The sequence below is a fragment of the Camelus dromedarius genome, chromosome 2 (assembly GCF_036321535.1).
Source record: "Camelus dromedarius isolate mCamDro1 chromosome 2, mCamDro1.pat, whole genome shotgun sequence".
Lineage (NCBI taxonomy): Eukaryota > Metazoa > Chordata > Mammalia > Artiodactyla > Camelidae > Camelus > Camelus dromedarius.
The window spans coordinates 119698069-119724395 of record NC_087437.1 but is presented as its reverse complement, the minus strand read 5'-3'; the positions used below and the strand labels follow the sequence as shown (position 1 = coordinate 119724395).

The 26327-nt window shown below is 48.6% G+C and overlaps 1 protein-coding gene and 1 long non-coding RNA gene across 15 annotated transcripts; one reads left to right on the top strand and one right to left on the bottom strand.

Annotated features, from left to right (window-relative positions):
• Positions 1-10558: 10558 nt before the first annotated feature.
• On the top strand, positions 10559-21238 carry RSPH1 (radial spoke head component 1). 11 transcript variants are annotated; one of them, XM_031460182.2, is made up of 9 exons: positions 10559-10682; positions 13246-13359; positions 13461-13566; positions 15631-15721; positions 16234-16312; positions 16873-16944; positions 18338-18494; positions 19102-19242; positions 21044-21238. In XM_031460182.2, the coding sequence occupies exons 1-9, from the start codon at positions 10629-10631 to the stop codon at positions 21094-21096; spliced, it is 867 nt and encodes a 288-aa protein (XP_031316042.1). In that variant the 5' UTR covers positions 10559-10628; the 3' UTR covers positions 21097-21238. The 11 variants fall into 11 exon arrangements, with proteins under 11 accessions (XP_031316042.1, XP_010993174.1, XP_031315997.1 ...); XM_010994872.3 differs by having other exon boundaries at positions 16205-16340; XM_031460137.2 differs by having other exon boundaries at positions 16144-16312.
• LOC105101655 (uncharacterized) lies at positions 16502-25307 on the bottom strand. Of its 4 annotated transcripts, XR_010376838.1 has the most exons (7): positions 25150-25307; positions 24799-24917; positions 24030-24152; positions 23547-23826; positions 18078-18327; positions 17459-17569; positions 16502-17036 (listed from the first exon to the last, which is right to left on the bottom strand). It is a non-coding gene; the product is annotated as an uncharacterized LOC105101655 (long non-coding RNA). The 4 variants fall into 4 exon arrangements; XR_010376841.1 differs by lacking the exon at positions 25150-25307 and having other exon boundaries at positions 23547-23802; positions 24799-25128; XR_010376837.1 differs by lacking the exon at positions 25150-25307 and having other exon boundaries at positions 24799-25127.
• Between the last annotated feature and the right edge of the window lie 1020 nt (positions 25308-26327).

The following is a 26327-nucleotide window of genomic DNA, read 5'->3' as shown; positions in this document are numbered from 1 at the left end:
CCAACTCCCACAGAAACCAAGGGACAACTGGACTCATGTCCTCTCTACCAAACCTTAGCACACGCTCACCCATCTTCTCCCAGACAGCACGGAGCCGGGGAAGTTCTGGCCGTGCACGAGGAGGCTCTTCGCCCCGTCGGCTGAATCTGCCCTGCTCACCACAGGGGGACAGTCCCCCAACAGCCTACACTGATGACCTTGGCACTCACCGCGGTCACAGGAAGGCCGGGCCCTGGGCTCCTCCAGGCAGCTACGTTTTCTAGTTCCCCTATTAACTCCTATGGTTGAAATCGTTAGTTTTTCATCCTTAAAACTGAAATCTTTCTGAAACCAGACTCATGTAACTCAGTAATAAATGCAATTTATTGGCTGTGGTATCTCTTCTGTGCTGTCACTTGGGATCATCTTTCTGAACGCCAGCCCTGACCCCACAGAGTATCGTGGCCTGGCAGGAAAGCTGGGGGCCTGGGATCTGAAGATGCAGGCTCAAAGGCTGACTCCACACTTAGCACTGGGGGACCCCAGAGATGCCACGTCACTCTCCTGAGCACCTCTTTTCCTGCTGTGACTCCCCAGGGCTGACCAGTGGGTGCAGGAGGGCGTGTGTCAGGATGTGGGCTCCACGAGGGCAGAAATTTACCCCCTGTTCTGTCCTGCAGTGAATCCTTCCTGGAATTGAGCCTGGCACATCAGAGACACTCATTAAACCTTGGTTGTTGACTGACCAGCCACGAGAGTGAGTCAGAGCAAGACACCGCGGCTGCTCCACTACTAGAAAGCACGGCAAGTTAGCGTGAATATGAGTTAGCGTGCATATGAGTTGGCGTGAATGTGTAATCATTTGAGGACACATGCTGGGAGCTGATGGTCATTTGAGGACACATGCTGGGAGCTGATGGTAGGAGAGAGCTACAAAGTCCCTTTTATCAGCTTATTTTGTTGATTTGCCATTTTTCTCCTAAAAAAATGGAGTTTGATTCACTGCTTCCTCATCTTTAATATAACTTCTGTTAAGGGCTGGTTATGTGGCATAAAGTTAAAAGAGGTTTTAAAACCAAATATACCCGCAAAGTTCCTGTGCATCACAGCGGCCCTCCTGCTGGCAGACGCAGGAGCCTCAGAGAGAGGCCGCGGGACCGCCACGTCACGTGGGGGGCGCCGAAGTGGAGCCTGCCGCCTGCGGCCCGTGCTCTCCCTGCAAGCTGAGGGCAGAATCCCCTGCTGCCCGCGGCCCCTGCTGTGCGGACGCCGCACTTACTGGATGTGTCACGCTGGAACACTCTCTACCTCTTTGTGCCTCAGCTCCTTCTCCTCTGAGGCGGGTCACTGAGTGCTCTGACCTGTGAGACACTGTCCCTGTGACAGAGATGAATCGGGCGGGTGCCCTTCTCCGGAGCTCGCTATCTAGTTGGGACAAAACTGCAGAGAACCTCAAGGCACAGAATCTAAAAACCCCCCTCAATGCTATAGGTTACATATTTTTTGGTTTAACAATTTAAAAACTCTTTAAGGGAAAAAAAGCATGCATTTTCTATGTTATGATTTTTATGAATCAAACACAAGGGAACCAATCAAAGGAATTGGAGTTGTCTTCACCAAACTGATCTTGCTTAATAAATGCGCATCGTTACATTTCCATTCTTCTGTTTAGGAAAACCTTCAGGGTCCCTGCACTGAGACTCTGTACGCAGTGCAACAGATAAACAGGACTAAGCTGACGGGTTCCAGCACTGCCTAGAGGTGATGGCCAGGGGCCTAGTGTGGACCAGAGCAGATCCCAGCCCAGTTCTTTTCTGTGTTGCATCTCAGCACTCAGATGGCGTGGGTGCCAGTCTTAGGAAACCTGAAACTACCAGCCTGGTTTACAACCTTCCTGACTCTCCTCTTTGTGAAGGGGGAGAGAAATGACTTGGTGAGCTCTCCTGACAACTGTATTTGGTCCACAACCACTTAGAGGCTTATTCTAGCAGCTAGATCATCAAAAACCAGGCCTGGGGAGGAGAGCAAGCCATAAAAGCAAGCAGGCATGCCAGAGCCACAGAGGAAGGGCCAGTGCCCAGAGCCGAGACAGGGCTTTGGGCGGGCATCCCAGAGCAGGGAGCAACAAGGAATCAAAAAGGACACCTGAAACAGTGTTTTCTTAATAACTCAACAGAATACAATCTTCTCACGTAGTGCCCCCTACCTCCTTCAAACTGGTATTAAACATTTCTACTCATTCTTTATCAAACTTTGATTGAGTCAAGATAATTTTGGTATGTCCTTAAGGTTAAATACCATTCAGTCTTTTAAAACACTTATGAAGAAGTTTGGACACGTTCACCACATGATAGTAAGTGGTACCAGCATGTGATCAATGAAACGACTCAGTTAAGCACAAATATATCCGTGTTCAAAAGCCCGGGAGGACCAGACGCCTGCACCGCCGTCCCTGGGAGGCGGCGTCATTGGTCATTTTCACTTTCTTCTTTATGCTCTACTGTAGGTTCCCAATTTGCCAAGGGCATTCACTAATTTTTAGTAATCCGAGCCTCGGCTCTGTGCTGGACTGCGGGGTCAAGGCCTGGGGGCGCTCACGGAGGTTGATCTGGAAACGCAAGTCACAGCCGAGCAGGGAGATGCCCAGTGGAGGGGTCCGCAGTGGCTTGAAGCAGCTGGGAAAGGCGTCCCCAAGGAGGGGACACCAAGGGAAGGTACTGGTGCTAAAGAACTGTCCCCAGGTGGAGAACACGGGCACTGCAGTTCAGAGAGAACGCACACGGATCTGTGAGGGTGTCCTGGAGAAACAGGGTCTAAACAGTTAACAACAGCTAATGCAGGTGAAGAGTAAGCCTCTGGGAAAAGCGCTCACCCTCACAAATAATCAAGGAAATACAAAGAAAAGGCACTAGGAGATGTGGTTTTGCCCAACAAATTAGCAAAGAAGAAAAATGACTTACCTCCGCTGAGGGGGCAGCAGCCCTCACCGCCGGGGAGTGCGGGGCCTGGCCAGCCGGTGCTCTGAAACAACACAGTGGGAGGGGGTATTCAGCGTTTTTTTTTAAAACCCTTTTTAAAAAAACTTCATTACATTTTTGGGAGGGAGGAGGTAATTGGTTTATTTATTTATTTTTAATGGAGGGACTGGGGATGGAACTCAGGACCCTGTGCATGCTGAGCACACACTACCACTGAGCTCTGCCCTCCCCCTCCAAGGTGCTTAGTCTTAAGGCTCTGTGCCACTGGCCCAGGAACTCCTCACTCGACATAACTGAGCTACAGAGCTGGGTCTGAGACGCGGACAGAGACCTACGTGCTCAGATGTTCATGGTGATTCTCTCCACTTCCTCATTCATCTCCTTCTGAGGGGAGCAGGTTCACAGGTGTTCACTGCATGAGTTTGCTCCATCACTGCCACACGTGAACGTGTATTCTTCATATGCATCAAATATTATATAATCAATGACTTTTAAAAGTGGGTTAAATATACACATTACATCTACAGCACCTGGTGCTGCCAGAGTATTTTCAGGCTCATTATCTTATTTGACCCTTCTGACTTCCTGCAAGGTGGGCAGGGTGAGCCTCATTCTGGGAGGGGTGGATGCTTCACTCAGCCTGCAGCCTTCTCCCCTGCTCCTTGCTCAAAGAAACAGACCCATCCTTAGGCCCTGGAATGTGCGGCCCCTGTACCGTGGGATCTCCCACCATCACCACTGGCCACAGCAAGGTCATGGGTAATATCAAATGCAGAAACAACCACTGGGGAGGAATGACATCCGTTTTAGAATGAAGGACTAACATGTAGTCATTATGTATCATAGTTTGGGGTAATTTTTTTAACAGCATGGATTAATGTCAAATTTGCCCCAGATGGGTCTATAATTTTCTCATTTCCTCAAAGCCCCCTAGTATATGATCCAGGGACCCAGTACACACTCAGCCATAGTTTTTTTTAACTAATGTACTGAGAGAGCCCCTGGAAATGGAATCTGATTTAAGGAGAATAAAAAAAAAAAAAAAGATCATGAACTAGAAGGAAAAAAGAATGAAAAATGTATATACTTTACCTCTTAAAAAATATTTATTTATTAACAGAGGTACTGGGGATTGAACCCAGGACCTCATGCACGCTAAGCACGTGCTGTACCACTGTGCTGTACTATATCCCCCTACTTCATCTTTTTTTTAATTCTTCTTTTTTTTAATGGAGGTACTGGTGACTGAACCCAGGACCTCGCACACGCTAAGCATGAGCTCTACCACTGGGCTACACCCACCCTCCTACTTTATTCTTTTTAAAATTTTCCAAATATTGCATAAAGTACAATTCTGTTGCAAACTGCTACTTAACACCACTATGACAAGCTTACCTGGCTGAGTGGTTCCTACGTGCCAAGCACTGTACTGTGAGGAGGGGGAGGGGAGCAGAGCTTGCTGCCCAACACGAAATGCCTGTCTGCCCAAGTGCCTGACGTCGCTTGTCTCCACCCGGCTGACTCCACTAACCTGTCTACCCACTGGTTGTGGTGAATACTGAATAATCCCACTACCTGGGTGGAAAAGAATTTGTTTTCCTTTCCTGACAAAAGCATTCTCAGTATCCTTCCATTAAACTGTGTAACTCAGGCAGGTGTGCAGGGGTGTGTCCTTGTGTGTGTGTCTATTTCTTCCTCACTGGTTGCTACTTTTAAATGGGACACAACCTCAATTAAAAGAGCTTCTTACACCTAAGAATCTACTTGTCTGTATATTTCTAGAAACTTCTGTCTCTCCCCACCCTCATGTGTATTAGTGCTAATGAATATAAACATTAAACAAAATCAGTTTCTCACAGACTAACTTCCAGTCGTCACAATTACCTGTCTGAACTATCTTTGGCAGTTGATCCTCTTCAGGAAGACACAACAGGAAATGATTAAGATAAACTGGAGTCAAAACTTCCCCAAAGACCTATTGATAGAGAAAACGTGTTTGGTTATTCTATGAACAACAGCATAATTATTAATAATAATAGCTAACATTTACCAAGTGCTGAGTAACAACAACATAATCATTAATGATGATTGTTAACATTTACCATGTGCCTTATTGTATGCTAGGCATGTGCTAAGCTCATTATAAACATCTTATTTAAACGTCACCACAGCCCTAAAAGGGCAGTTAACTAAAACCTCCATTTTACAGATGGACAAACTAGCTTCAGAAAGAAGCAAACAGAGGTAGGATTTCAAATCTGAATCTTACTCTTACCTACTAAATGCCATAAAACCTCTATTTTTAAAAAAGAAGTTGGGGTGGGTGGGAGAGAGGGCAGGGTAGGGTAGGGACGGTATATAGCTCAGGGGTAGAACATGTGCTTCACATGCAGAAGGTCCTGGGTTCAACTCTCAATATCTCCATTTAATAAATAAATAAATAAATGGCAATTCCTGTGTTTTTACATCAATCTATATCTACACATCTGTTAGTATACGTTTATATATGTGCATATACGTAACAGTTCAATTTGTAAGAATACAGTAGTTTAGTAAATAGCCTCACATTTCTACAGTTAAGATGCGCTTGAATTCATTTTGGTCAAGGTCTGCTTTTGTTCTGAATAGTTGCTACAAACTGAAAAACAACAACAACTCTATTTTCATTTTCCTGAATTGCCTCAGTTCTTACGGCCTCTTCTCTGCGTTGTCTTGGATGGTCCAGACAGCGCGGGCTCAGGGACTCAGCCAGTCGCCATGGCAACTGCCAGGCAGCCCAGACCCAGCTTGGAGGTGGTCAGAAAGGTGTGGAAGGCAGGCAGCGGCCCCGGGGGGCTCCGAGACGCTTTCCCCGCCCGGCGTCCCACCGTGGACACAAGAGACACCCTGCCGCGCCTCTGCGCAGAACCACGGCCAGCCCCTGACTGCGTTTCCTTTACTCGTTCTTTTTGTTGGGGGAGGGGAAGAGAGGTGGGTCTCTCTAATTTATATTTAAAAGACGTAAAAAAAAAAATTTCTTACTGGAGGAAGGCAGCGCGAGGGAACCGTGGCCCCTCACCTTCTCCCCTCAGCCTCGCCCCTCCCTTCTCCCCGCTGGGCTTACCTGCGCAGGCTCCTTGCTGGGGGATGATGGGAAACCGCCCCTGGGGGATGATGGGAAACCCCTCCCGGGGGGATGATGGGAAGGGCCAGCTGGTGGATTATGGGAAGTGCCTCCTTGGCAAGGGTAAGAGGTAGGAGAGGAATTTCTCTTTTGTCCAGGGAAGAAACCCCGTCCTAGTGATGGCCTCACCTTTTTGCCTCTCACTTACCCCAATAAAATAAGAGGATGAGCTATGCGAACATTTTGCAGGCCTTCGGAGCTTGAAAGCCCTGCTTCTGTGGGCACCAAGCACTTCCGGGTCACCTGAGGGTTAGGGGTCAGGGGGTCTGGGGATGACAGCCGTCAAACTGGCCTAATGAAGTCTTTCTGGGACTACCCAGGTCTCTCACGAGAGTGAGTGAGGCTCTCTGCCCAACCTGAGCCCGGGAGCAGCCTCCTTCTGGAAGGAGGAGTTTGGAATCTGGGCTATTTGCTGCTGCGGGAGCTGGGAGGCCAGTCCTGCTGTTCTGGACGCCTGGTCTGGTCTTGTCTGGACAATTGCTAAACCTGCAGTGTAGTGAAATTACTATAGATTGACTGACAGAGTTTTTTGGGGAACTCTGACTAATTTGCATAAGACGTAAATCAAATTGTAAATTTTAAGATTCAGTAGCTCAGTGGGTAGGCACCCAGCTGCTTATGACGTGATCCAGAACACGGTGTGCTTAAATCACTTTCTGGTTTTTTCAGTTGAAGCCTCTTTGAGCCAGTGGTTCTCTGTTTAGTAGATGGTTAAGGTCACTCCCAGAAAACCATAGTTATTCATTTAAATTAGCGGTCTGGGAGGCAGTAGGGTGGAATGATTAACAGCAATAGCTCTTGAGTCGGGTGGCATAGTTTGAATCTCTGGTTGTATGATTCCGAGCAATGTCTTTACCTCTCTGTGGTTCCTGTTCCTTAGCTGTACAATGGAGAAATGACAGTGAGGACTTAATAAGATAATTCATATAAAATTCTACAAACACTGCAGAGAGTCAGGACTTAACAGACATTAGTTACTGTCATTGTGAACATTTGAAAGTTGAATTTATGACGTTTACTTTTATGTGCAAAAAGCTGGTATTTATTTGTGTATTCTTGATTATATTCCAGATTTCTAATATTTAAAAATATTTTGAGATTTTATTATAAAAAAAAAACATGCTCAATTGTAGTAGATGTGGCAACTGTCAAGTATAAAGAAGAAAATAACCATCATCTATTCTAAAGTCCCAACTTTTTCCCCATAAGAAAAACTGTTAATTGTGGGGGGTGTTTATGACCTTCTTATCTTTGCAACTAACTAACAATATGATTGTCTGGTCTTGTGTGTTGATTCACTTGTACATTGTTTCTTTGTTCAGTGAGTGATGGGTTAATGGGTTTGAGCCTGAGATTCGGTTAAGATTGCAACCTTCTGTTATGTTATTGGTTCTGAGGGAAAGGTACACAGGGTGTGTGTGTTCTGGAAGACCTGTGGGTTATTCACCTCTTCACCTCATGGATTTGGTCTCCATATGCTACCAGCAAGATGAAACTCTTGTGTTTACTCAGTCCCTGCTACCCTCCTCCAGCTCCTTCCCCACCCCAACGTCACACAATACACCTTGAGGTCAGTGTGAGGAGAACTTTCTATTAATAATATGTAACTTCTTTGTAATATCTTTGTTGTTAGCATTATGTAGCTATCACACACACACACACACAAAAACAGTACATTAATAAAATATCATCTTTGATCCCAAGGGCAGCTCTTTGAGATTGTAAGGGTTTATTCCCCTCAGTTTACAGAATAGGAAACTGAGGCTCAGAGGGCAGGTGAGTTGCCTGAGGTCACCAAAGCTAGTAGACCATGGGAATTTGAACTTGGGGATTCTGGCTCTAAATGAGTAATATTTCCAGCAAACAATGATGACTTTAAGAACTATTTTCCCTCCATTTAGATCAATTTTTAAAAATACTTCAATATTGGATTTAAATAAATAAAATGATTAGGTTATTACTGTTGAGGGTATTAAATCTCAAAAGCAACTAACAGCACCATGCAATATTCAGATTTAAAATGAAACACACTTATTTGTATAACTTGCAAAAACATGTTGGGAATTGAATATACAAGTGTATAATGGTCAAACCATCTATAAAAATAGAACTCGGATCCACAACTCGCAGCCACAAGCCCAGGAAACCAACTCATTATCTACAACAACCAGCCGAGGAAGCCAGACTCCTGTAGGTCAGACTTGTAGAAAGTCAGGTTGCTGTCCCTAGTAGCTGATCCAGGAACAAACAACAACCCCTATAACAACTGGCGTCAAATGGCCAGGACTTAATTAATAACAGAGTTTCCTTTTGTCCCCACTTCCAACTTAGGACCCAGTCAGAGGAAGCTGAATTTTCATCCTAACCAATCACATAAGATGCCTGCTTCCAGTGAGTCCTCCTACAGCCTCCTTACGCCCACAGCCTCCAGTCAGGGCCCACATGAACCCTTTCCTTTTGTCTATTGTAAAGCTTCCCCACTCTTCTGCCTGCCTTTGAGTCTCTGCCAAAATGCAAGTGATGGTGGCTGACTCCTGTGCTGCTGCAAGCCCTGAATGAGTAGTCTTTGCTTGTTCTTATTGGGTGTTCTTTGTTTATTTCTGCATACAAAATAGAGACTCTTTTAAGTAAAAATGATAAAGGAAGAACGTTTTTACAACTCATCAGGGATCTGAAGGCCCGTATAGACTGGATTTCAGTGGCTTGGTTGAGCATCCACTGGGTGCAAAACACTTTTCTAGGTGCTGTGGGGGAGACAAAGATGAGGGTGGCATGGCTCCTGAGTATCCGGGAATCAGACAGCCACCCAGGTGATGATTACAGGAGACAGAACTTGGCTCAAGGTATATGGGAATTAAGGGAGAGACAGTGAGTGCAGCTGACTTGAAGGATCACTAGAAGCTGCAGGAAGGAGGTGTCCGATATTTAGAGTGAAAAAAAAAAAACACTGCACAGAAATATGGTTAATGTATACTAATAAAACAAAAACCAGTTAAAATTAAATTTAACATTTTGTCACTCACCTTTAAAATAGATGGATGGATGATAGACAAAATAGATGATACACAGAGCTGAGTCCTTTTCTTTCTTCCAGCCCATTCCCCTCTCCCTCCCCGAGGGCGTCCCTATCCAGAATTTGAAGCTTTTTCTGGGAGTAGTCCCTTGGCCAGTCTTTGAAAAATGGCTGTGCTTTTTGATAGGCAGGGATGGGGGAAGGAAGACATTCCAGGAAGAGAGTATGGCACAGGCAAAGGCATAGAAGTGGGGAAGTGAGGGTTGTATCTGGGGTAAGTACCTGGGGTTTATTTTGTCTGAAGCACGTGACAAGTAGAGGTTGGGGATGGTGGGCCATGCGGCTGAGAAGACGACTTGGGCTGTGAACATGGAGAGACTGAATGCCAGTGAGCAAGTCTGGGCTGCATTTGGGTTTCTGAGTAGAGGGAGTGTGAGGTGCTGACTGCCAAAGGCTGGAGACGAGAGGTTGAATTAGAGGCTATGGCCAGAGTTTACAGGGGTAGTAAGAAGGCCTAGGTCGGTGGTGGTGACAGAGGAATTGGGAAGGAGATCATGAGGGGCCCTGGGCAGGCAGAGTATCAGATGACTAGAGGGAAGCCAGGAGGAGGGGCCCATTAACGAGAGGGAGTGAGTGTGAATGCGCAGGTAAGTGTGCGCGCGCCTGTGACTCTATTGGAGTGCGTGAGGGAGTGAAGCTACATATGGGACCCGAAGGGGCTAGACTCACATCCAGGGTAGAGGAGGGATGTCAAACCCTGAAGGGCATCAGGGTAGACCCGCATCTGCTAAGTGGTCAGAGCTGACTCCTTGAGTCAGGAGATGTTTATAAACACGACAGAAGATCTCGAAGAGCACATCTCTGTGGACTGCCAACACCAAAGGATCAGAAGGGCCAAGAAAGGTGAGGAGAAGCAGGCAGGTCCCGAGGGACACGAGAAGCAGAGGGCTGGGGCTGGAAAGGGATGGTGCACAGCTCCGGGCAGGGGTGAAACCCTTATGAGAGCTAGCTCAACGCGCTTCCTGCACCCTTCCTCTTTAGGCCTCTGATCCAAAGGTGGCGTCTAGTTGCAGGATCACCCAGCTGCCGGTTAAAAGGGCCAGCCACGTGGCGTCCAGTTTAGGGAGCAGGTGAGTTCTCGATGCTCCTCAGGCCCCGCCCCCTCCCTCCTCCTGGGTAACGATTGGCCAAGACGCCCCTTACCGTTGCTATGACAGCAGCGAAGGGAGCCAGTGGCTCCTCCCCATCCCTTCCTGCCCCGGGTCCCACCCCTCTCTTCCCAGGCAGCGATTGGCGGATGCGTCCCGTTGCTATGACAGTATCCGAAGGTTAACAGTAGCTCCTTCCTGCTCCTTCCCTCTCCTCCCTCCACACCAGGAGAGGGGCGGGGCTGGCCGCGTGTCCATGGCGACGGCGGACGCGGCGGTGCAGGCTGCTGGTACCTACCTGCTAGAGAGGCGCAGGCAGCGGCGGAGATCCCGACTGGGGCGGGGCCATGTCGGACCTGGGCTCGGAGGAGTTGGAGGAGGAGGGCGAGAATGATCTTGGGGTGAGAGCTCCGGGTAAGGGAGGGGCACCCTGGGGTGCACGGTGTCGGGCGGACTCTTGGAAGCTGGATTCAGAGAGCGGGCTGGCCTGGAGGCCAGCCGCAGTCCCCTGGGAGTCCCAGCCAGGGACCAGGACCACGTAGGCCACAGCGGGCGCTGCGTCCTGGAAGCCGGCTGTGAAAGGTGAAACGTCATGACGTCTGCTTGCCACATCCCTCCTCGCTCCCCCCACTCCCAACCCGCCTCCCATTAAAGGCAAAGATTTCCAAATCCAAGGCGTTGGAAACGTCCTCCTCCCTGAGGTTACCCTCCATCGAGGCAGCTTCCTTGATTGGCTGGGTCATCCCAAGCTGCCTGCTACTCTTGAATGTACTTTTGTATTATTCTGAAACCACTTCAGTAATGGAGCTTGGCTCCTCAGGATTAAGGCAGATGAAGGAAAGCGGCTTTCTGGCAGCCTTCAAGAAAGGCTAAGAAGGTCTCAGGCTCTGCGGAGGCTTCCTGGAGCTATTATCGTCTAGGCCTGTAATCCCATATGCTTTCTTTACTCTCGTCAGACCTGACGCAGGTTGCTGGGATTACTTCCTGGTTTGGACAGCGGAGAGAGGGTGAGGGCTGCACACCCAGTGGCCATGCTGGGCCCCGTGGGAGCGTATTTGTACCGACCAGAGATTAACCAAGCCAGAGGGTGACCCTTTCCTGGCTGACAGGTTGGACACCTCAGCCACTGTGTGTGTGCAGGGTGCAGAGGTGAGACAGTTTCAGGATTATCTGAAAAACCTAGCCCCTCTGCTGTGAAGCGTGCCTGCTCAGGCCTGTTTATAGCTCCGCACACCCATCTCCCAGCCTCCGCCTGGTTTGCTGCTGGAGACTAGAACCTCTATGCCCTGGAGCCACCTGGCCAGTAGGGAGAGCCAGAAGTGTCCCAGGACGGCGGCAGCGAGTGCTAAAAGGCGCAGCAAACTGCAGTGATCGGTACTCCAGAGCCCTCGGTGTGATGAGGCTGAGTCTGGGACGTCACCCGACATTGCCATACTTGGTGGCCTCCTCTTTCACATCTCTTTCCCTGTCCCCTTTACTGGTGTCTCTTGGAGTCACTTGAAAAAAAAAATCACTTGCTCAAGGTCTGCTTCCGGGGACCCCAATCTACATCACCTGCCGAGTATGCTTTCTAGTCTGTCCCCTCAGCTGGCCCTACTGATTTGTAACTTTTTAATGCCTGTGATTTTTAGGTTCGAATCACAGTGGGGTTATTTTCAAGGTTCCCCCCCTTATTAGCCATCCCAGCGGCTCAGTATTGGTGCATTGGGTGGACTTTGGGGCAGGAGGAGTGGTCTTTTGTGCATTTTGATTTAGACTAACCCTAAAACAAATTTGTAAGGTCGCAGATTTTTACCTTATATTCTGACCATGAATTTCTGAGCCAAATAGTGCTAGAAAAGCACATGAACTGCCAGAATGTTTGTTTCTGAGCCTTCGATTTAGTGTGTCTGAGCTTGTGTGTAATTATGATTCAATGCCGTGTCAAACCATTGCTCTGTGCCCTGGCCATTTCATTATTTGTTATTTGCGCTCTACACGTGTGGATTAGGTGCTGGAGGAACATTTATTTTATGAAGAATAGAGAAAATAGGGAAATTGCAAGCTTGTATTATGTTTTTTATTGATTTACTTTTAAGATAGATATGTAATTATTTCTGTATTAGGCGAGGAGTGTTTGAACCTTAAGTCTCTTGATGAAGAGTTTATTAAAATAAGATAAACTAAATTGAGTTAGGATATTCTGGGACAATTGAGCCCCATTTATTCCTCAGAGGCCCCCGGTCTCCACTCCTCTCCCACCATCAGCTTCCTTGAAGGTCAAAGCTGCCTTCGGGTCACAGACACCCCAGGGATCATTTGCATTTTAAGTTTTGGATTATCGGAGGAAGGTGGGTCCAGGGCCTGTTCCACCTGCATCTGCTACTTCAAACATGTTCCTATAAAGAACACAACTTGGAGTACCTCCCATTTCCCCCCAGATGGTTGGTTTTGTTTATAGTGTAAAGGATTATCATGATAAATTGGAGGGAGAGTGTGAAGCTCCCACCACGGACAGGTATCAGCTATGTGACCTTGAACCAATGCTCCTGTCACCCAGGCCTGGTACCTACCTCACCTGTGAGACAAAGTCAAGGGTAGAGAGGATTCAATGGAATACTCATTTTTTCTTAATTGAAGTATAGTCAGTTTACAATGGTGTGTCCATTTCTGGTGTACAGCATCATGTTTCAGCCATACATACACATACATATATTCCTTTTCATATTCTTTTTCATTATAGGTTACAAAGTATTGAATATAGTTCCCTGTGCTACACAGTAGAAACTTGTTGTTTATCTGTTTTATATATAGTAATTAGTATCTGCAACTCTTGAACTCCCAATTTATCCCTTCCCAACCCCTTTCCCCCTCTGGTAACTATAAGTTTGTTTCTATGTCTGCAAGTCTGTTTTGTAAAATGCTTAGCACATGTTTAATGCTTAACAAATGGTAGCCGTGATCATCTTGGTCTCCTTTGCCCAGGAATATGAAGGGGATCGGAATGAGATGGGTGAACGGCACGGACATGGGAAAGCGAGACTGCCCAATGGGGACGTATATGAAGGGAACTATGAACACGGTAAAAGACATGGCCAGGTCAGCATCAGTGACTTAAGTGGTGGTTTTCTCTGTTTAGTACTTTGTTAGCATTTATTACATTCAGGAGTGACATGAATTATACACTCCATGTGTTTCAGGGGACCTACAAATTTAAAAGTGGTGCTCGATATGTTGGAGAATATGTTAAAAATAAAAAGCATGGTCAAGGCACTTTTATATATCCCGATGGATCAAAATATGAAGGTAAAATATTATCACAAAGCAGACTTCTGTGTTGTGGAGGTCTTTAGGGATTGAACTTGTCTGTGGATGCTGAGAGGTACAAGAAAGCTTAAAGTTCTCTGGATCAGTTAGTCATTCAACAAACACTGTATGCTCTTCTCCTCAGAACTGTTTTTGCTGTTTTCCCTTTATGACCAGCCCCTCTTTTGATGAACGTATTATTTGTTTAGATGGTGGTTCTTTCATGAGGGCTTCTGGTCTGGGAGGTGCTCTGCCTTGTTAAACTGGCGTTCTTATCCCTGCCACAGTGCATTCCGTGCCTTTTCTCTGAGCTGTAATCCATGTTCTGCAAGCACTCAGTGCTGCTCTTTCTGTTGTCTGCTGATCCTGGCCGGCCTGACCCCACCCCCTGACAAGCCGAGGGTGAGCTCCTCGGGACGGCAGGTCCTTGTACAGTGCTGTCAGCCTCGCAGGCGCTCAGGACCTTGGGGGCTGATGGAAGAAATATGCAGGAGTCCCCTTTGTGGATGAACTTCGGGGTTTATTCATGTAAACCCATTTCTTGGGTAATTAACATCCTCTTAGCCTGCCCTCTCTTCTTTGTCCTCATACGGAAGGGGATCCAGGCTTTGTAGATGCTAGAAGCTTATGTAAGTTTAGGTGTCCCCTTTAAGAAAAAGAATATGAAGTTGGTCTAAAAGTAAATTTTTACTTGTAATGAGAAATCAAAGTAAACAAAGAGGTAAAACTATCACAAACATCACAAAAACTGAGGAAGTTAAATGAGTTTTTTTTCTGTTATTTTTTTATTATTTATTTATTTTTAAATTGGCATAAAGTCAGTTTACAATGTTGTGTCCATTTCTGGTGTACAACTTCATGTTTCAGTCATATGTATACAGACACATATTCCTTTTCATACTCTTTTTCATTATAAATTACTGCAAGATATTGAATATAGTTGCCTGTACTGTACAGTAGAAACTTGTTGTTTATCTATTTTATAGACAGTAGTTAGTATCTGCAAATCTCGAACTCTCACTTTATCCCTTCCCACCCCCTTCCCTGCCACCCTGGTAACCATGAGTTTGTATTCTAGTAACACGAATTTCTATAAGCTAATGTCCTGACACGCCTCTAGCATGCCACTTTTCCTCCTTTGTTAGCTAAAAAGGGAACATCTCTCTATATGACAACAATTTTTAAATATTTTCTGTAAAGAAAATAGAAGGAAAATTCTTTTTTCTTCGATCTGCACATTGATCAAAATTCATCTTTTTATTATCCATAGTCTAGAAAAGTGTCATTCAGCCTAGTGACTTGTTGCTGGCAACGCCATCTTCATCTTCAGGATAGCTGCTGACGTTGGGAGCCTCTGTCGAGCTCCTTTCATGTGCGTGGCGTAAGCCTTGAGGACATCTTGAGTTTTCCAGGGCAGGAACTCATCTTCAATACCTTTCAGTTTACGATGTTCACTGACTGGTTTGCTGTTGCCCTCACTGTAGAGAGTGTGCTATGGATTTCACGGTGTCTTTGCCAGTTCCAGTATTTCCTATCAAGTCAGCCCATAATTAGCAGGAACTTGCGTGGGGGTGAACGGCAGGGACTCGGGTGAGGGGGCGTCCAAGCAGAGGCTGGGTCGGCTGAGGCACAGCATCCCTCCGCGTGGTGCAGGTGGGGCAGCCGCAGGCGCTGGAGCAGGTGCGAGGTGCGAAAGGGAGTCAAGCACTGGCAAGTGGCTGAGAGTGGACCGCTGAGGCTTCAGGTTGTTGCTGGATCGCTGAGCACATGCGAGACAGCAGGAGTGGGGTGGGGCCACTGGCCACAGGGCAGCAGATCCTGACTTGAAGCCTCGGTGTGCTGCCGGCCAACTGGGAAAGCTGCTGTCAGCACAGATGGATGACAGTGGCCCACGAGCATACGCCTGCCCAGGCCATTCCCCTGGGAGCCCTGGCTCAGCCCCCCGCCCCAGCCAGCTCCCCGCTCCATGCCATCCATCGGCCTGGGGGTGGGCAGAGTGGGACGGGCAGTGGTGCAGGGCAGCGCCCCCCCTCCTGACCTGCTGCTCTTGTGCGGCCCCTGCAGGGGAGTGGGCGAACGACCTGCGGCACGGCCACGGCGTGTACTACTACGTCAACAACGACACCTACACCGGGGAGTGGTTTGCTCACCAAAGGTTCGTTCTCTCTTCGGCCCCAGGCTGACTCACGGGATGAGCCCGAGACGGTGTCTGACTTAGAGACGGCGTCACGCCCAGAGCCCGTTGTCCAGCTCTGCCCCGCAGTTCATGGCTTTAGGGCTGGTGTGGGGCCAGTGCGGTGCCGGGTGGATGCAGATTCCTGGGAACACACCCAAGAGCCCCAGGCCGAGGGATGCACAGGAGAACTTCTGGGGGCTGAGCCGTGGCTCCCAGGGGCACGGCCTCTTCCCCGAGCCCGCCAGCCACCCCGTGGGAGGGCCGGCGCTGACCTGCAGTGACACCCAGGCCTGCCTGGGCACATGAGCAAGTGGCAGACTTTGATCGGTCCAGGTACAGAAGCCCTGTCGCTTGGAGCCCAGGCAGCCTGGGACCCCCCTCGATTTTCACGTCTGTCTTAGAAACCTGGAAGGGTTGTCACTGCAGCGGAACACGGTGCACGGTGCTCCTTATATTAACCAGGCACGGCCAAGGCACCTACTTCTATGCAGAGACCGGCAGCAAGTACGTGGGCACCTGGGTGAACGGACAGCAGGATGGTGCAGCCGAGCTGGTTCACCTGAACCACAGGTACCAGGGCAAGTTCTTGAACAAAAATGTAAGTCAATGGGCAGCAACATTTGTCAATGAAATTAGCAAACCCTCCTCCCCCGTCCAGGGAAATGTGTGAGCAGAAAGTATGACAGAGCCAGGCAGACCTCCCCCCGGGGGGCGGTGCGTGCCCTCTTGCTGAGTGAAATTAGAGCGCGAGTCAGTGTGTGTAATTACGATGGGATTTTTATTTTTAAAATCTCTATTAAGAACAAGGTTACAGAGACTACATCGAAGTATTATGGGTAGTTTTATTTCTGGCTAATTTGACTATGGGTGTTGACTAAGTCAAATTTTTGTCATAAATACATTACTTTTATAAAGAGAAAAAAAATTTTTAACCAAACCAAAGAGGACCTATACTTTGCAATTCTGTTAACCATCAGTTCAAAAAAGCATCTTTAATCCATGTTGGCTTTCCCTCAATTCCAAGCCTTTGGGCAGGTTTTATGAAGGTAACATTTATAAAGCTCTTTGTACTTTCTACTGGGTGTTGCCACTCACGGGTGAAGCACCTCTTGGTTTCTCTTTGCTCGTAGCCTGTTGGCCCTGGAAAGTATGTGTTTGACATTGGATGCGAACAGCACGGGGAATATCACTTAACAGGTGTGGTAAGTTGCAGAGTGCATCTCGTTTCCCGCGTTCACAGGTGGCAGAGCTGCTCGGTGACACTGATCCTGGAGATGTGGGTCGGGGTCGGTTGCTGTGAGGGGGTGTAGGAAACAGGATGGGCAAAAGGGGAAGCTGAGTTGTGTTGGGACCCCAAGGGAGCCTTGAAACTGGACGACCCTCAGAGTGTCCTCAATGGAGGCAAGGACCTTTGACCGCCCTGTAGACCAGTCATGGGGTATAGGCTGCCCATGGACAGAGGCATGAAACCTGGTCTGCGTGGCTTCCTTTGGGGAAGGGCAGTTCCTGGGAAGGACCCCATTATAAGCAGTCAGCTGCCAACCCTCCCAGCAGCTGGAGGAATGAGCCCCTGATCCTGAGGGAGAATTGGTGGGCACGTGAGTACCCAGGAGACAGGAGACAGCAGATACCCTGAGGGAACGATTCTCAAAGTGTAGTCCCTGGGCCATCCAGGAATCTCTTAGAAATGGAGAGTATTGGGCCCCCCAGACTTACTGAATCAGAAACTCCAGGGGTAGGGCCAGTGATCTGTGCTTTAACAACTCATCCAGGGAATTCCGGTGTGATCCAAGTTTGAGCATCACTCTCTCGGGCATTGGTGTCACCCTTCATGGGGGAGGAAACTCAGAATTTTAAAACCAAGTAGAGTAATTTATTTCTGAGTGACTCAATGAAAGTAATGGGCAGGGATCTGCCACTCTCTGTCACCGGTGTTATCACCTATGGGACAGTGACATTTTCCACATTCATAGTGTTGATGTTCAGATCTTGGGACTTCTGTGATAGTTACAGAATCGAGAAGTGGACCAATGCGCTTGGCACGACTGACGTGTGCTGGCTGTTAACCGTCGTCGTGACTTACATTGCTGTGAAACATTCCACGCTTAGAAATGATGAGCTTTGTCTGCTTTCACTGAATTTTATTTTCCTCTCCGTAACCCTGGAGGCTGGAACTTGTGCCCCCTCCACATCATGGCCAAATGTCTTTGGGTGTTTTTAGGCCTTTTCTTACAGTGATGTTCATTTTATTATGTGTAAAGAATCTGAGAGCTGGGAGATGTGGGACACGGGGCTGTGAGATGGCAGACGGCATCGAGCCCCGGTCGTTTCTTACCTGGGACGTGTCGTGTCTGAAAGCCTCTCGTGCCATCCATGGAAAGAGCGCAGGTGCTGAGTGGCCCTGATCTTCATTCCTTGTCCACGTTCCTTCAAGATGTTTTCAGCCCTTACATGGTACTCTGGGTAGTAGGCAATCACTCTGGTCACTGAATCGTGTTCTAAAAATGCTCAAATGCAATTCCAAGTCTGTCTCTTCTCCCGTCACTTTAAATATCCCACAGTGTAGGTCAATTTACATTTTTAAACTGAAAATAGGAAAGAGAAGAGGAAGAAGAGGAGGAGACGTTAGTGACCGTCATCCCCAAATGGAAGGCCACCAGAATCACAGAGTTGGCCTTGTGGACCCCCACCCTCCCTGAGAAGGAGCGCCCGGCAGACAGAGCTGGCCAGGAGGAGGCCCCAGGAGCCGAGGGTATGGATGCCCTGGGTCTGGGGGAGCAGGGCTCTCAGGGAAGCGGGCTCTGTGTCACAGGTGATGCTGGGTGGCAAGTGATTGAAGACCACCTCCAATTGGCCTCTGTGAACTAACACTAACAGTAATTCATTGGGTCATACAACTGGTGTGGTTGGGGTGAGACAGCCTCAGGCACAGCTGGATCAGGCCTCCACTCTCTGGTCTCTGCTTTCCTGTGCTCTGGCTCTGCTTGACAGCATCCCCTTCCTTGGGAGACCAAAGCTTATTGACTTTATCAGATTGTCACCCAATCAGATCAAGAACCCTGGGGAGCAGAGCGCTTCTCTTCCTCAATATGGTCATTAAACCCTTGGGGTATATGCTGTACACTTAACATAAAACAAAAGCAAGAAGCCCTTGGGAGTTAGAGTTGTCAGACCAACGATGCCCACCCCTGAACCCATCACTGGGATGGGGATGGGGGCTGAGATGCCAGTCTGTGTGGAGCTGCGACTCCAAGTGGGGAGGGCGGTCCCCTGGGGGAGAAGGGGGCTGCTGTCAGCAGGAGAAGGGGTGGGCTCTGTGAGGCCCCCCCGCTGATACTGTCTCCCTCTGTTCCATCCAGGCAGGGACGAGCCGGCAGAGGAGGCCCAGCCTCTGACGGACCTCTCAGAGGGGGAGATGGACTCACTGCGGCCCGGAGAGGAGGAGGGAGACATCGCCAGGGAGGAGAGAGAGGAGTTCCACTATGACAGCCTGGACCAGGGTGAACACTTTGGGGCCTGAGGCAAGGAGGGGAGGAGGCCGCCCGCACCCTGGGGTGGGCCGCAGGGCTCTCCGCCTTTGACCGAGGCCGTTCTGGGGCCAGGCCTGAGGCTCAGGAGAGCTCAGAGGACCCAGTCTGGGCACGTTGCGCCCTCCTAGGGGCCCTGCACACCTCCCCAGCGCACGGGGACAGCGGTGCGAAGCCTGTGGTTGCTAATCTCCACTTCACCCCAGAGCTGACCTCAGGCTGCAGGGTCCAGCAGACTGATGCCTTGGCTATATTTTATGACATGGTTTTCACTTTGGCTGAGTCCCAGGGGTACAGTGAGGGCCCAGCAGTGTTGGAACCAGCCCTCTGTAAGTGGATTTGAATATACGATCGATCTAGGAGCTTCCGCCTCTGCAGGTCCTGGAGCAGGGGGCTGGCCACTCTGTCCGACTGGGGCTTCAGCTTCCTGCAGTCCTTAAAGCTCCTTCCCCAAGTGATGTGGGGACCACGAGGCAACTCAAAGAGGTTTCTCTTCTCCGAGCCCGGTGTAAAGAGGAGACCTTGGAGGCTGAGGAAAGGGTGGTCCGGGAGCAGCCGGGCTTACGCGCGCACCTGCTCTCGCGTGGCTCCGCGCTGCGTCGCCGGGCCTGGGGTCCCAGCAGTTTAGTCTGTCTCTGTTGTAATTTAAGAGCAAATACATTTCCCATTCTTTTGAAAATAAGGTCTTAAATAATGAAGTCACATAAACCTGTTTTCTATTGACATGACTTAGACTTTCATGAGCAATAAGGATGCTAAGTACGGAGAGATGCAGCGGGTTGCGGTAGGCGGGGCGGCAGTGGGCGGGGCGGCGGGCGGGGCGGAACCCAGGCCTTACGGGTTGGTGACCTCTTGTCCTACCCCGCGTCGCGTCGCTTGTCTGCATAACGCCCACGGTAAAGACCCCTCGAGGGCACAGTGCCCGTCTGATTCTGTGTGGGCAGATGTCTAAGCATTTAAACTGCACACGGAGAGGCTCCGTACGTGGAGGTTCTTAAGTAAAAAGCAGGCTCAGTGAGTAAAACATTTTACCAAAATAGTAAAAACTCAAGACCTGTTTATTGTGGTTCCCATTGAAGGTTCACCCTACTAATTCCTTCTTCAACACAGCCAGCAGTGAGAATTATAGAGTTTACATAACAATGAAAAATAATTCTAATTTTAAATTTCTTATTAAAATAAATAAGAATGAGTTCTTTAAATAATCTGATTTCTTATTTAAATACATATAATTTAAATAAATAATAAATAATTTAATTTTAAATAAACAATGTTTATTTATTATATAATTAAATTATTTTAAATAAATAATATTTATTATTCAAATAATTTAAAATAAATTTTTAAAAAATTTAAATTTAAATAATTTAAACAATCCTAAGTGTCATGACAGATTTAAAAAGGCATCTTATGAAACTGTAGCAAATTCCTGCTTTTCTTTTTATTAACTGAGGGGCCCCCCAAAATGGCATCTTTCACTCACAATGCAAGCTGTATTCGGAGCGTGTGCAGGCGAAAGATACTGGTTGATTTTACTGTCACTTACACGGATGTTCTTGTCTTAGCATTTACCCTGAATATCTCTTTTGCTTAGTTTGCTACTGAGTATCAAGAGAAAAATTATAAAAGTCTTTATGAGATAAAATTTAACATTCCATTTTTTTGCCAGATAAATGTTTCATATTTATATTATTTATTGCAAAAGTTCTGTTAGCAAATCAAGAATTTTTAAATAGAAAAAGTTAATACACTCATGCTTCCTTTTTTTTCCCAGGAAATATTAGTTTTGAAGAAGAAGAAAACAGGCCCTCAGATCTACTAGACTGAGATGAAGAAGCCAAAACGCGAGGAGAGTGTGTGAGGAAGGCGTGTCTGTTGCCAGGGCAGCTGGTATGAATCTGTTACTAGCCTTTCTTACTTAGTTGTTTGTTAAAATGTTTTACGACTGCAAATAAATGTCTTCATTATCTTTTGTTTGTGAATAGCCTCTGTTCAAATTCCGTAAGGGCTGCCAGGTTATTTTGCCATGTTTTTTGGTGGAGTTTTCTGGGTTAAAGAAAAATGTCACACGACTGAAGCTCTGCAGAGGATGGCCGATGGAAATGGATTCCGGCTGCGTTAGTTGAGTGACTACATTCTGAAGTTCCTCGCTCGAGTCTCCTTCCAGAGAGCTTGGAAAACACCTAGAAGATAAGGATTCCTGTGCGCGACTCTCACCAAACACAGTGTGAGAAATACGTTTCAGGCCCAGGTCAGAAACCACCAGCAGCTGCTGGAGGAGGCATCTCCGTCCATCCTGTGCCTTCAGCGTCCCAGGGTGGACGTGGGGCTGCCAGCCAGGGGTCCCTGCAATGGCTGAGGGCTGGGCTGCCCACAGGTCTGTCACTGGCCTGTGTGTACACTGTTCAGGTCTCTGGGGGCTGGGGGCTAACGCCTAGGTCACAGTCAGGTCCTTTGCAGGTGCACCTTTGTTCATTGTGCTTGGCTTCATCGTACTTTGCAGACAACTGCATTTTTCATAAATGGAAGGTTTGGGGCAACCCTGCATCGAGCAAGGCTGTCGGCTCCGTTTTATCCAACGGCGTTTGCTCACTTCGTCTCTGCGTCACATTTTGGTAATACTCACAGTATTTCCAACTTTTTCGTGACTTTTCTATTTGTGGCGGTGATCTGTGATCTGTGATCTTTGATGTGACTGTTGCCATTGTTTTGGGGCCACCATGAACTGCACCCATGTAAGATGAAAATTTAATAGATCAGTGTCATGTGTTCTGACTGCTCCACCCACCAACCGTTCCCCCATCTCTCTCCCTCTCCTCCGGCCTCCCCATTGCCTGAGACACAACAATGTTGAAATTAGGTCACTTAATAACCCTACAATGGCCCCTAAGTGTTCAAGTGACAAAAGAGTCACTCGCCTCTCACTTTGAATCAAAAACTAGAAATGACTAAAGTCAGTGAGGAAGGCTTGTAGAAAGCTGAAATTTCTCAGGCCAAATCTAGGCCTCTTGCGTCCAGCAGCTAGCCAAGCCGTGAATGAGAAGGAGAAGTTCCCGCAGGAAATGAAAGCACTGCTCTAGTGGCCACACGGAGGATGAGAAGGCAAAGCAAGCTGATTGTTGGCGAGAGGAAGCGTCAGAGTCTGGACAGAAGGTCAACCAGCAGCAGCACTTCCTTAAGTCAAAGCCTCGTCCAGAGCAAGGCCCAACTCTCCTCGATTCGAAGAAGGCTGAGAGAGGTGAGGAAGCTGCAGAAGAGATATCTGAAGCGTGCAGGGGTTGGTTCCTGAGGCCGAAGGAAAGAAACCATCTCCGTGACATCGAAGCACAAGGTGAGGCAGCAGGTGCTGCTGTGGAAGTTGCAGCAAATTATCCAGAAGCTCCAGCTCAGGCCATTCACGGAGGCGGCTGCACTGAACAACACATTCTCAGAGCAGATGAAACAGCCTTGCACTGGAAGAAGACGCCATCTTGAGGTTTCATAGCTGGAGAGGAGAAGTCAGTGCCTGGCTTCAAAGCTTCAAAGGACAGGCTGACTCTTTCATTAGGGGCCAGTGCAGCTGGTGACTTAAAGCCAATGCTCATTTACTGTTTCGAACATCCTAGGGCCCTTAAGAAAGATGCTAAATCTACTCTGCCTGTGCCCTAGAAATGGAACAAAGCCTGGATGACGGTGTATCTGTTGGTAACATAGTTGACTGAAAATTTTAAGCCCACTGTTGAGATCTGCTGCTCAGAAAAAGATTCCTCTCAAACTGTTACTGCTTATTAACAAATGCCCCTAGGGTACCTTGCAGACTGGAGCCTAAGCACCCCTCTTCTCCCCTTTGCACATGCTGAACCCTCTGCCTGGAACCTTGGTTCCCCAGCGCCCCCAGCACATCCATGCGTGCCCCTAGCCACCCGTGTTAGGAAACACTGCGCCTACCTCCTGTGTCTCTCCTGTGCTCCCCCATGACTGCCGCACTCGCAACACTCCTGATACAGATGGATGGGGATTTTCCCCCACATCAAGCACCTCTGTGACACCAGCTGGGTGTCCTACAATTTAACCCAATTCTGACACTAGCCATCTGGAGATAGCGTCAGATCCCACTGGCTGAAGCCTCAGTCCCACGAGACTGCCCCCTACTTCAATGCCAATGACATGCAGCAGGTCCCCAGGTGACCTACAACTTCTGTCGGACTTGTCTGCAAATCAGAGGTTGCCGGGAACTCCTCCCTTTTGGATGCAATTTTTTTGCAAGAACAGCTCACAGAACTAAGGGAAGCACTCACAGTTCACAGTTTATGAAAGATGTTATAAGGGAAACGGAGAAACACTCAGATGAAGAGATGCAGAGGGTGAGGTCTGGGAGGGTCCTGAGTGCAGGGTCTTCAGTGCCCATGGACCTGGGGTGCGTCACCCTCCAGGCACTTGGATGCATCCACCACCCTGGAAGCTCTCCAAACCTCATACTGTTGGGACTTTGTGGCAGTTTCCTCACGTAGGCACGACCAATTATTAACTCCATTTCCAGCCCTTCTCCCGTCTCTGGAAAATGGCGGGGGGTGGGAGCTGAAAAATTCCAAGCTTCTGATCACGGTTTGGTCTTTCTGTTGACCAGCCCCCATCCAGGAACCTCCCCCTCCTCCACCAGAGTCACCTCATTAAAAGACCCTCCCGCCACCCAGGAAATGCCAAGGGACTTAGGAGCTCAGTGTCAGAAACCAGGATCAAAGGCCAAATACTAGAACAAAAGGCGCCCCCAGTTGCCTTACCTTTTAGGGGACAACTAGCTCTCAGGAGGGAGGAGGTCCCAGGAGTCTCTGGTTTGCAGACAAGCCAGACAGAAGTTCTTTATTCCAAGAATTTGAGCAGAGCTGCAATTCTGCATGATTCGCCTTTTGGTAAATAACAGGTAAAACTAACCTCTGTTCATAATTTTTAGTTTATCAAAACAGAGTCTAAATCATGCCCTATTTTTCACTATTTTCTTTGAACTTTTGTTTCTATGGTAACCAGACGACTTTGTGTGACTTCTCTGTACAACTTACCTCCTGGAAAGGACACCTCCCTGATGAATTTTTGTATAATTGCATGTCACCCCCACTGAGATGAAAAGCTCGTGAGTGCACTGTCCCCTCAGATCAATCCCAGCAGGAAACAAATGGCTCTCTCAAAACAGGGTGGTTCAAGGGCGCACGTTAAAAAGGACATCTTGGGAGGTGTGGGGAACTGGCTTAGGTCTGGGAATGGGGCGGCAGCTGACAGCCAGGTTCCTTGGCTGCAGACCTGGCATTTCCCTGCCTTAAACTGCCAGCCAGCACTTAGTAGGGCATCTCCTCCCGGTCCAGGGACCCCACAAGCAAGGAGCCAGCAACACGGCTGCCTTGCTGTCTCCGTGCCTCAGCCGTCATGGCTGGGAGCTGCTCCCTCTCTGGGATCCCATTCTTCTCACTGAGATGGGGAATTTAGGGCCAGGTCCATGCCCCCAACCTCACCCCCAGCCTGGGGAGGACAGCCCCCCAGAGCTCCTTGAGGACTCACCAATGCAGTGTCCTCTAGCCCGCTCCCGGGAGGGGGCTGTGATTCGGGGGTGGCCGAGTCAGTTGCAAACAGTACATCTTTTTCTACAGTTCCGTTTCCCTGAGCCTTTGATCTCGGTCCTGTACAGCAGACCAGGGATTTCAAGCAGTTTTACCTGATTAATTCTAAACCATCCTCATTCCAGCTTCAATTAGTCATTAACCACCCTCTCAGGGCTTAAGCCAAATGTAAATCCCACGTGAGGGCACCTATGTCAAAAATTTCAGCCTCGTCTAGACTTTTCCCCCACCCGTCTGGTCTAGTAGTCCTGGAATCCACTTCCACATTGCCCCAGGCTCTGCACTTCTCTACCTGGGGGTGTTGCCTCCTCCCGGGAAGGACTTGCGCCTCATTGCCTGGGCTCTGCTGGTGTCGGCTCTCTTCTGGGGCTCGAGTGGTGAGAGGCGGTGGGTGGGTCCTATGCAGAACAGGCATCAGGTCATGAGGTGGCTTCCCTAGCAGCAGATGTTGGCAGCATTTATAGCAGAGATTAGTTGGTTTCCTTGGGGGAGGGCAGGGGGAGGAGTGGAGGAGAAAGGAAGGGAGGGTAAAGAGGGGGAGAGAAGGGAGGGGATGGGGGAGAGGAAGGGGAGGGGAAGGGGTGTTGCCTCCGTGGACTGTGGGGCCCAGGGGAGTCTGCAGAATAAGCAGAAGCACAGAGTGCAGGGAGCTGCGTGGAGGTGGGGCTGAAGAGGAAGGGGTGGGTAGGGGCCAAGGGGCTGCTGAGGGCGGGCTGAAGATGGAATAAGGAGCCTGGAGACGGAGTAATTATAACCAGACTCCTGGTGCCATTTCAAAATCTGGTTCGTGCATTGTGGGCATGTGGAAATAGTGTCACTCCCAACTGCTGCTCCAAACAGACAACTCAGAAATAGAGAAAATCATTCCAGTACTATAGCCAACATAGAGACCCATCGCGCCAGCGGCATCAAGGCTGGCTGGCTGTGGGCTGTGGGTTCAGGGAACAGCAATCTCTCTGCGCCTTGCCGAGAGGGAGGTCCTGGGCTGTGACGAGACCCGCGGTCTGCTTGGCCCAGGGTTAGCCCTGAGGTGCTCTGACTACAAGCTCTTCCCCTAAAGTGTATCCCACTTTCATTTTTGTAAACTAAAAATATTTTATATTAACCTTCCTCCTTACAGAAAATAAAATACACCCATTTTAAGTGAACAGCTCGATGAGCTTTGAGAAATATGTACAACCACGTGACTCCCCCCGCAGTGGGGATACAGAACACTTCCGTGACCCTGGAAAGGTCTCACGCCTGTTCCTGGAGCCCCGCACAGACACTGTTCTGCTTTCTGTCCATAGACGAGGTTTATCTTTTCCAAAGTTTTATGTAAGTGAAATCACGCAGTGTTACACTGACTTGGCTTCTTTATTCAGCGTAATCTTTTCATTCATATCATTGTGTTTATCAGTGTTCTTTCTGCTGCTGGGCAAGCAGTATTTCATTGTCTGCATAGACAACTTTTTGCTTATCTGTTCCCAC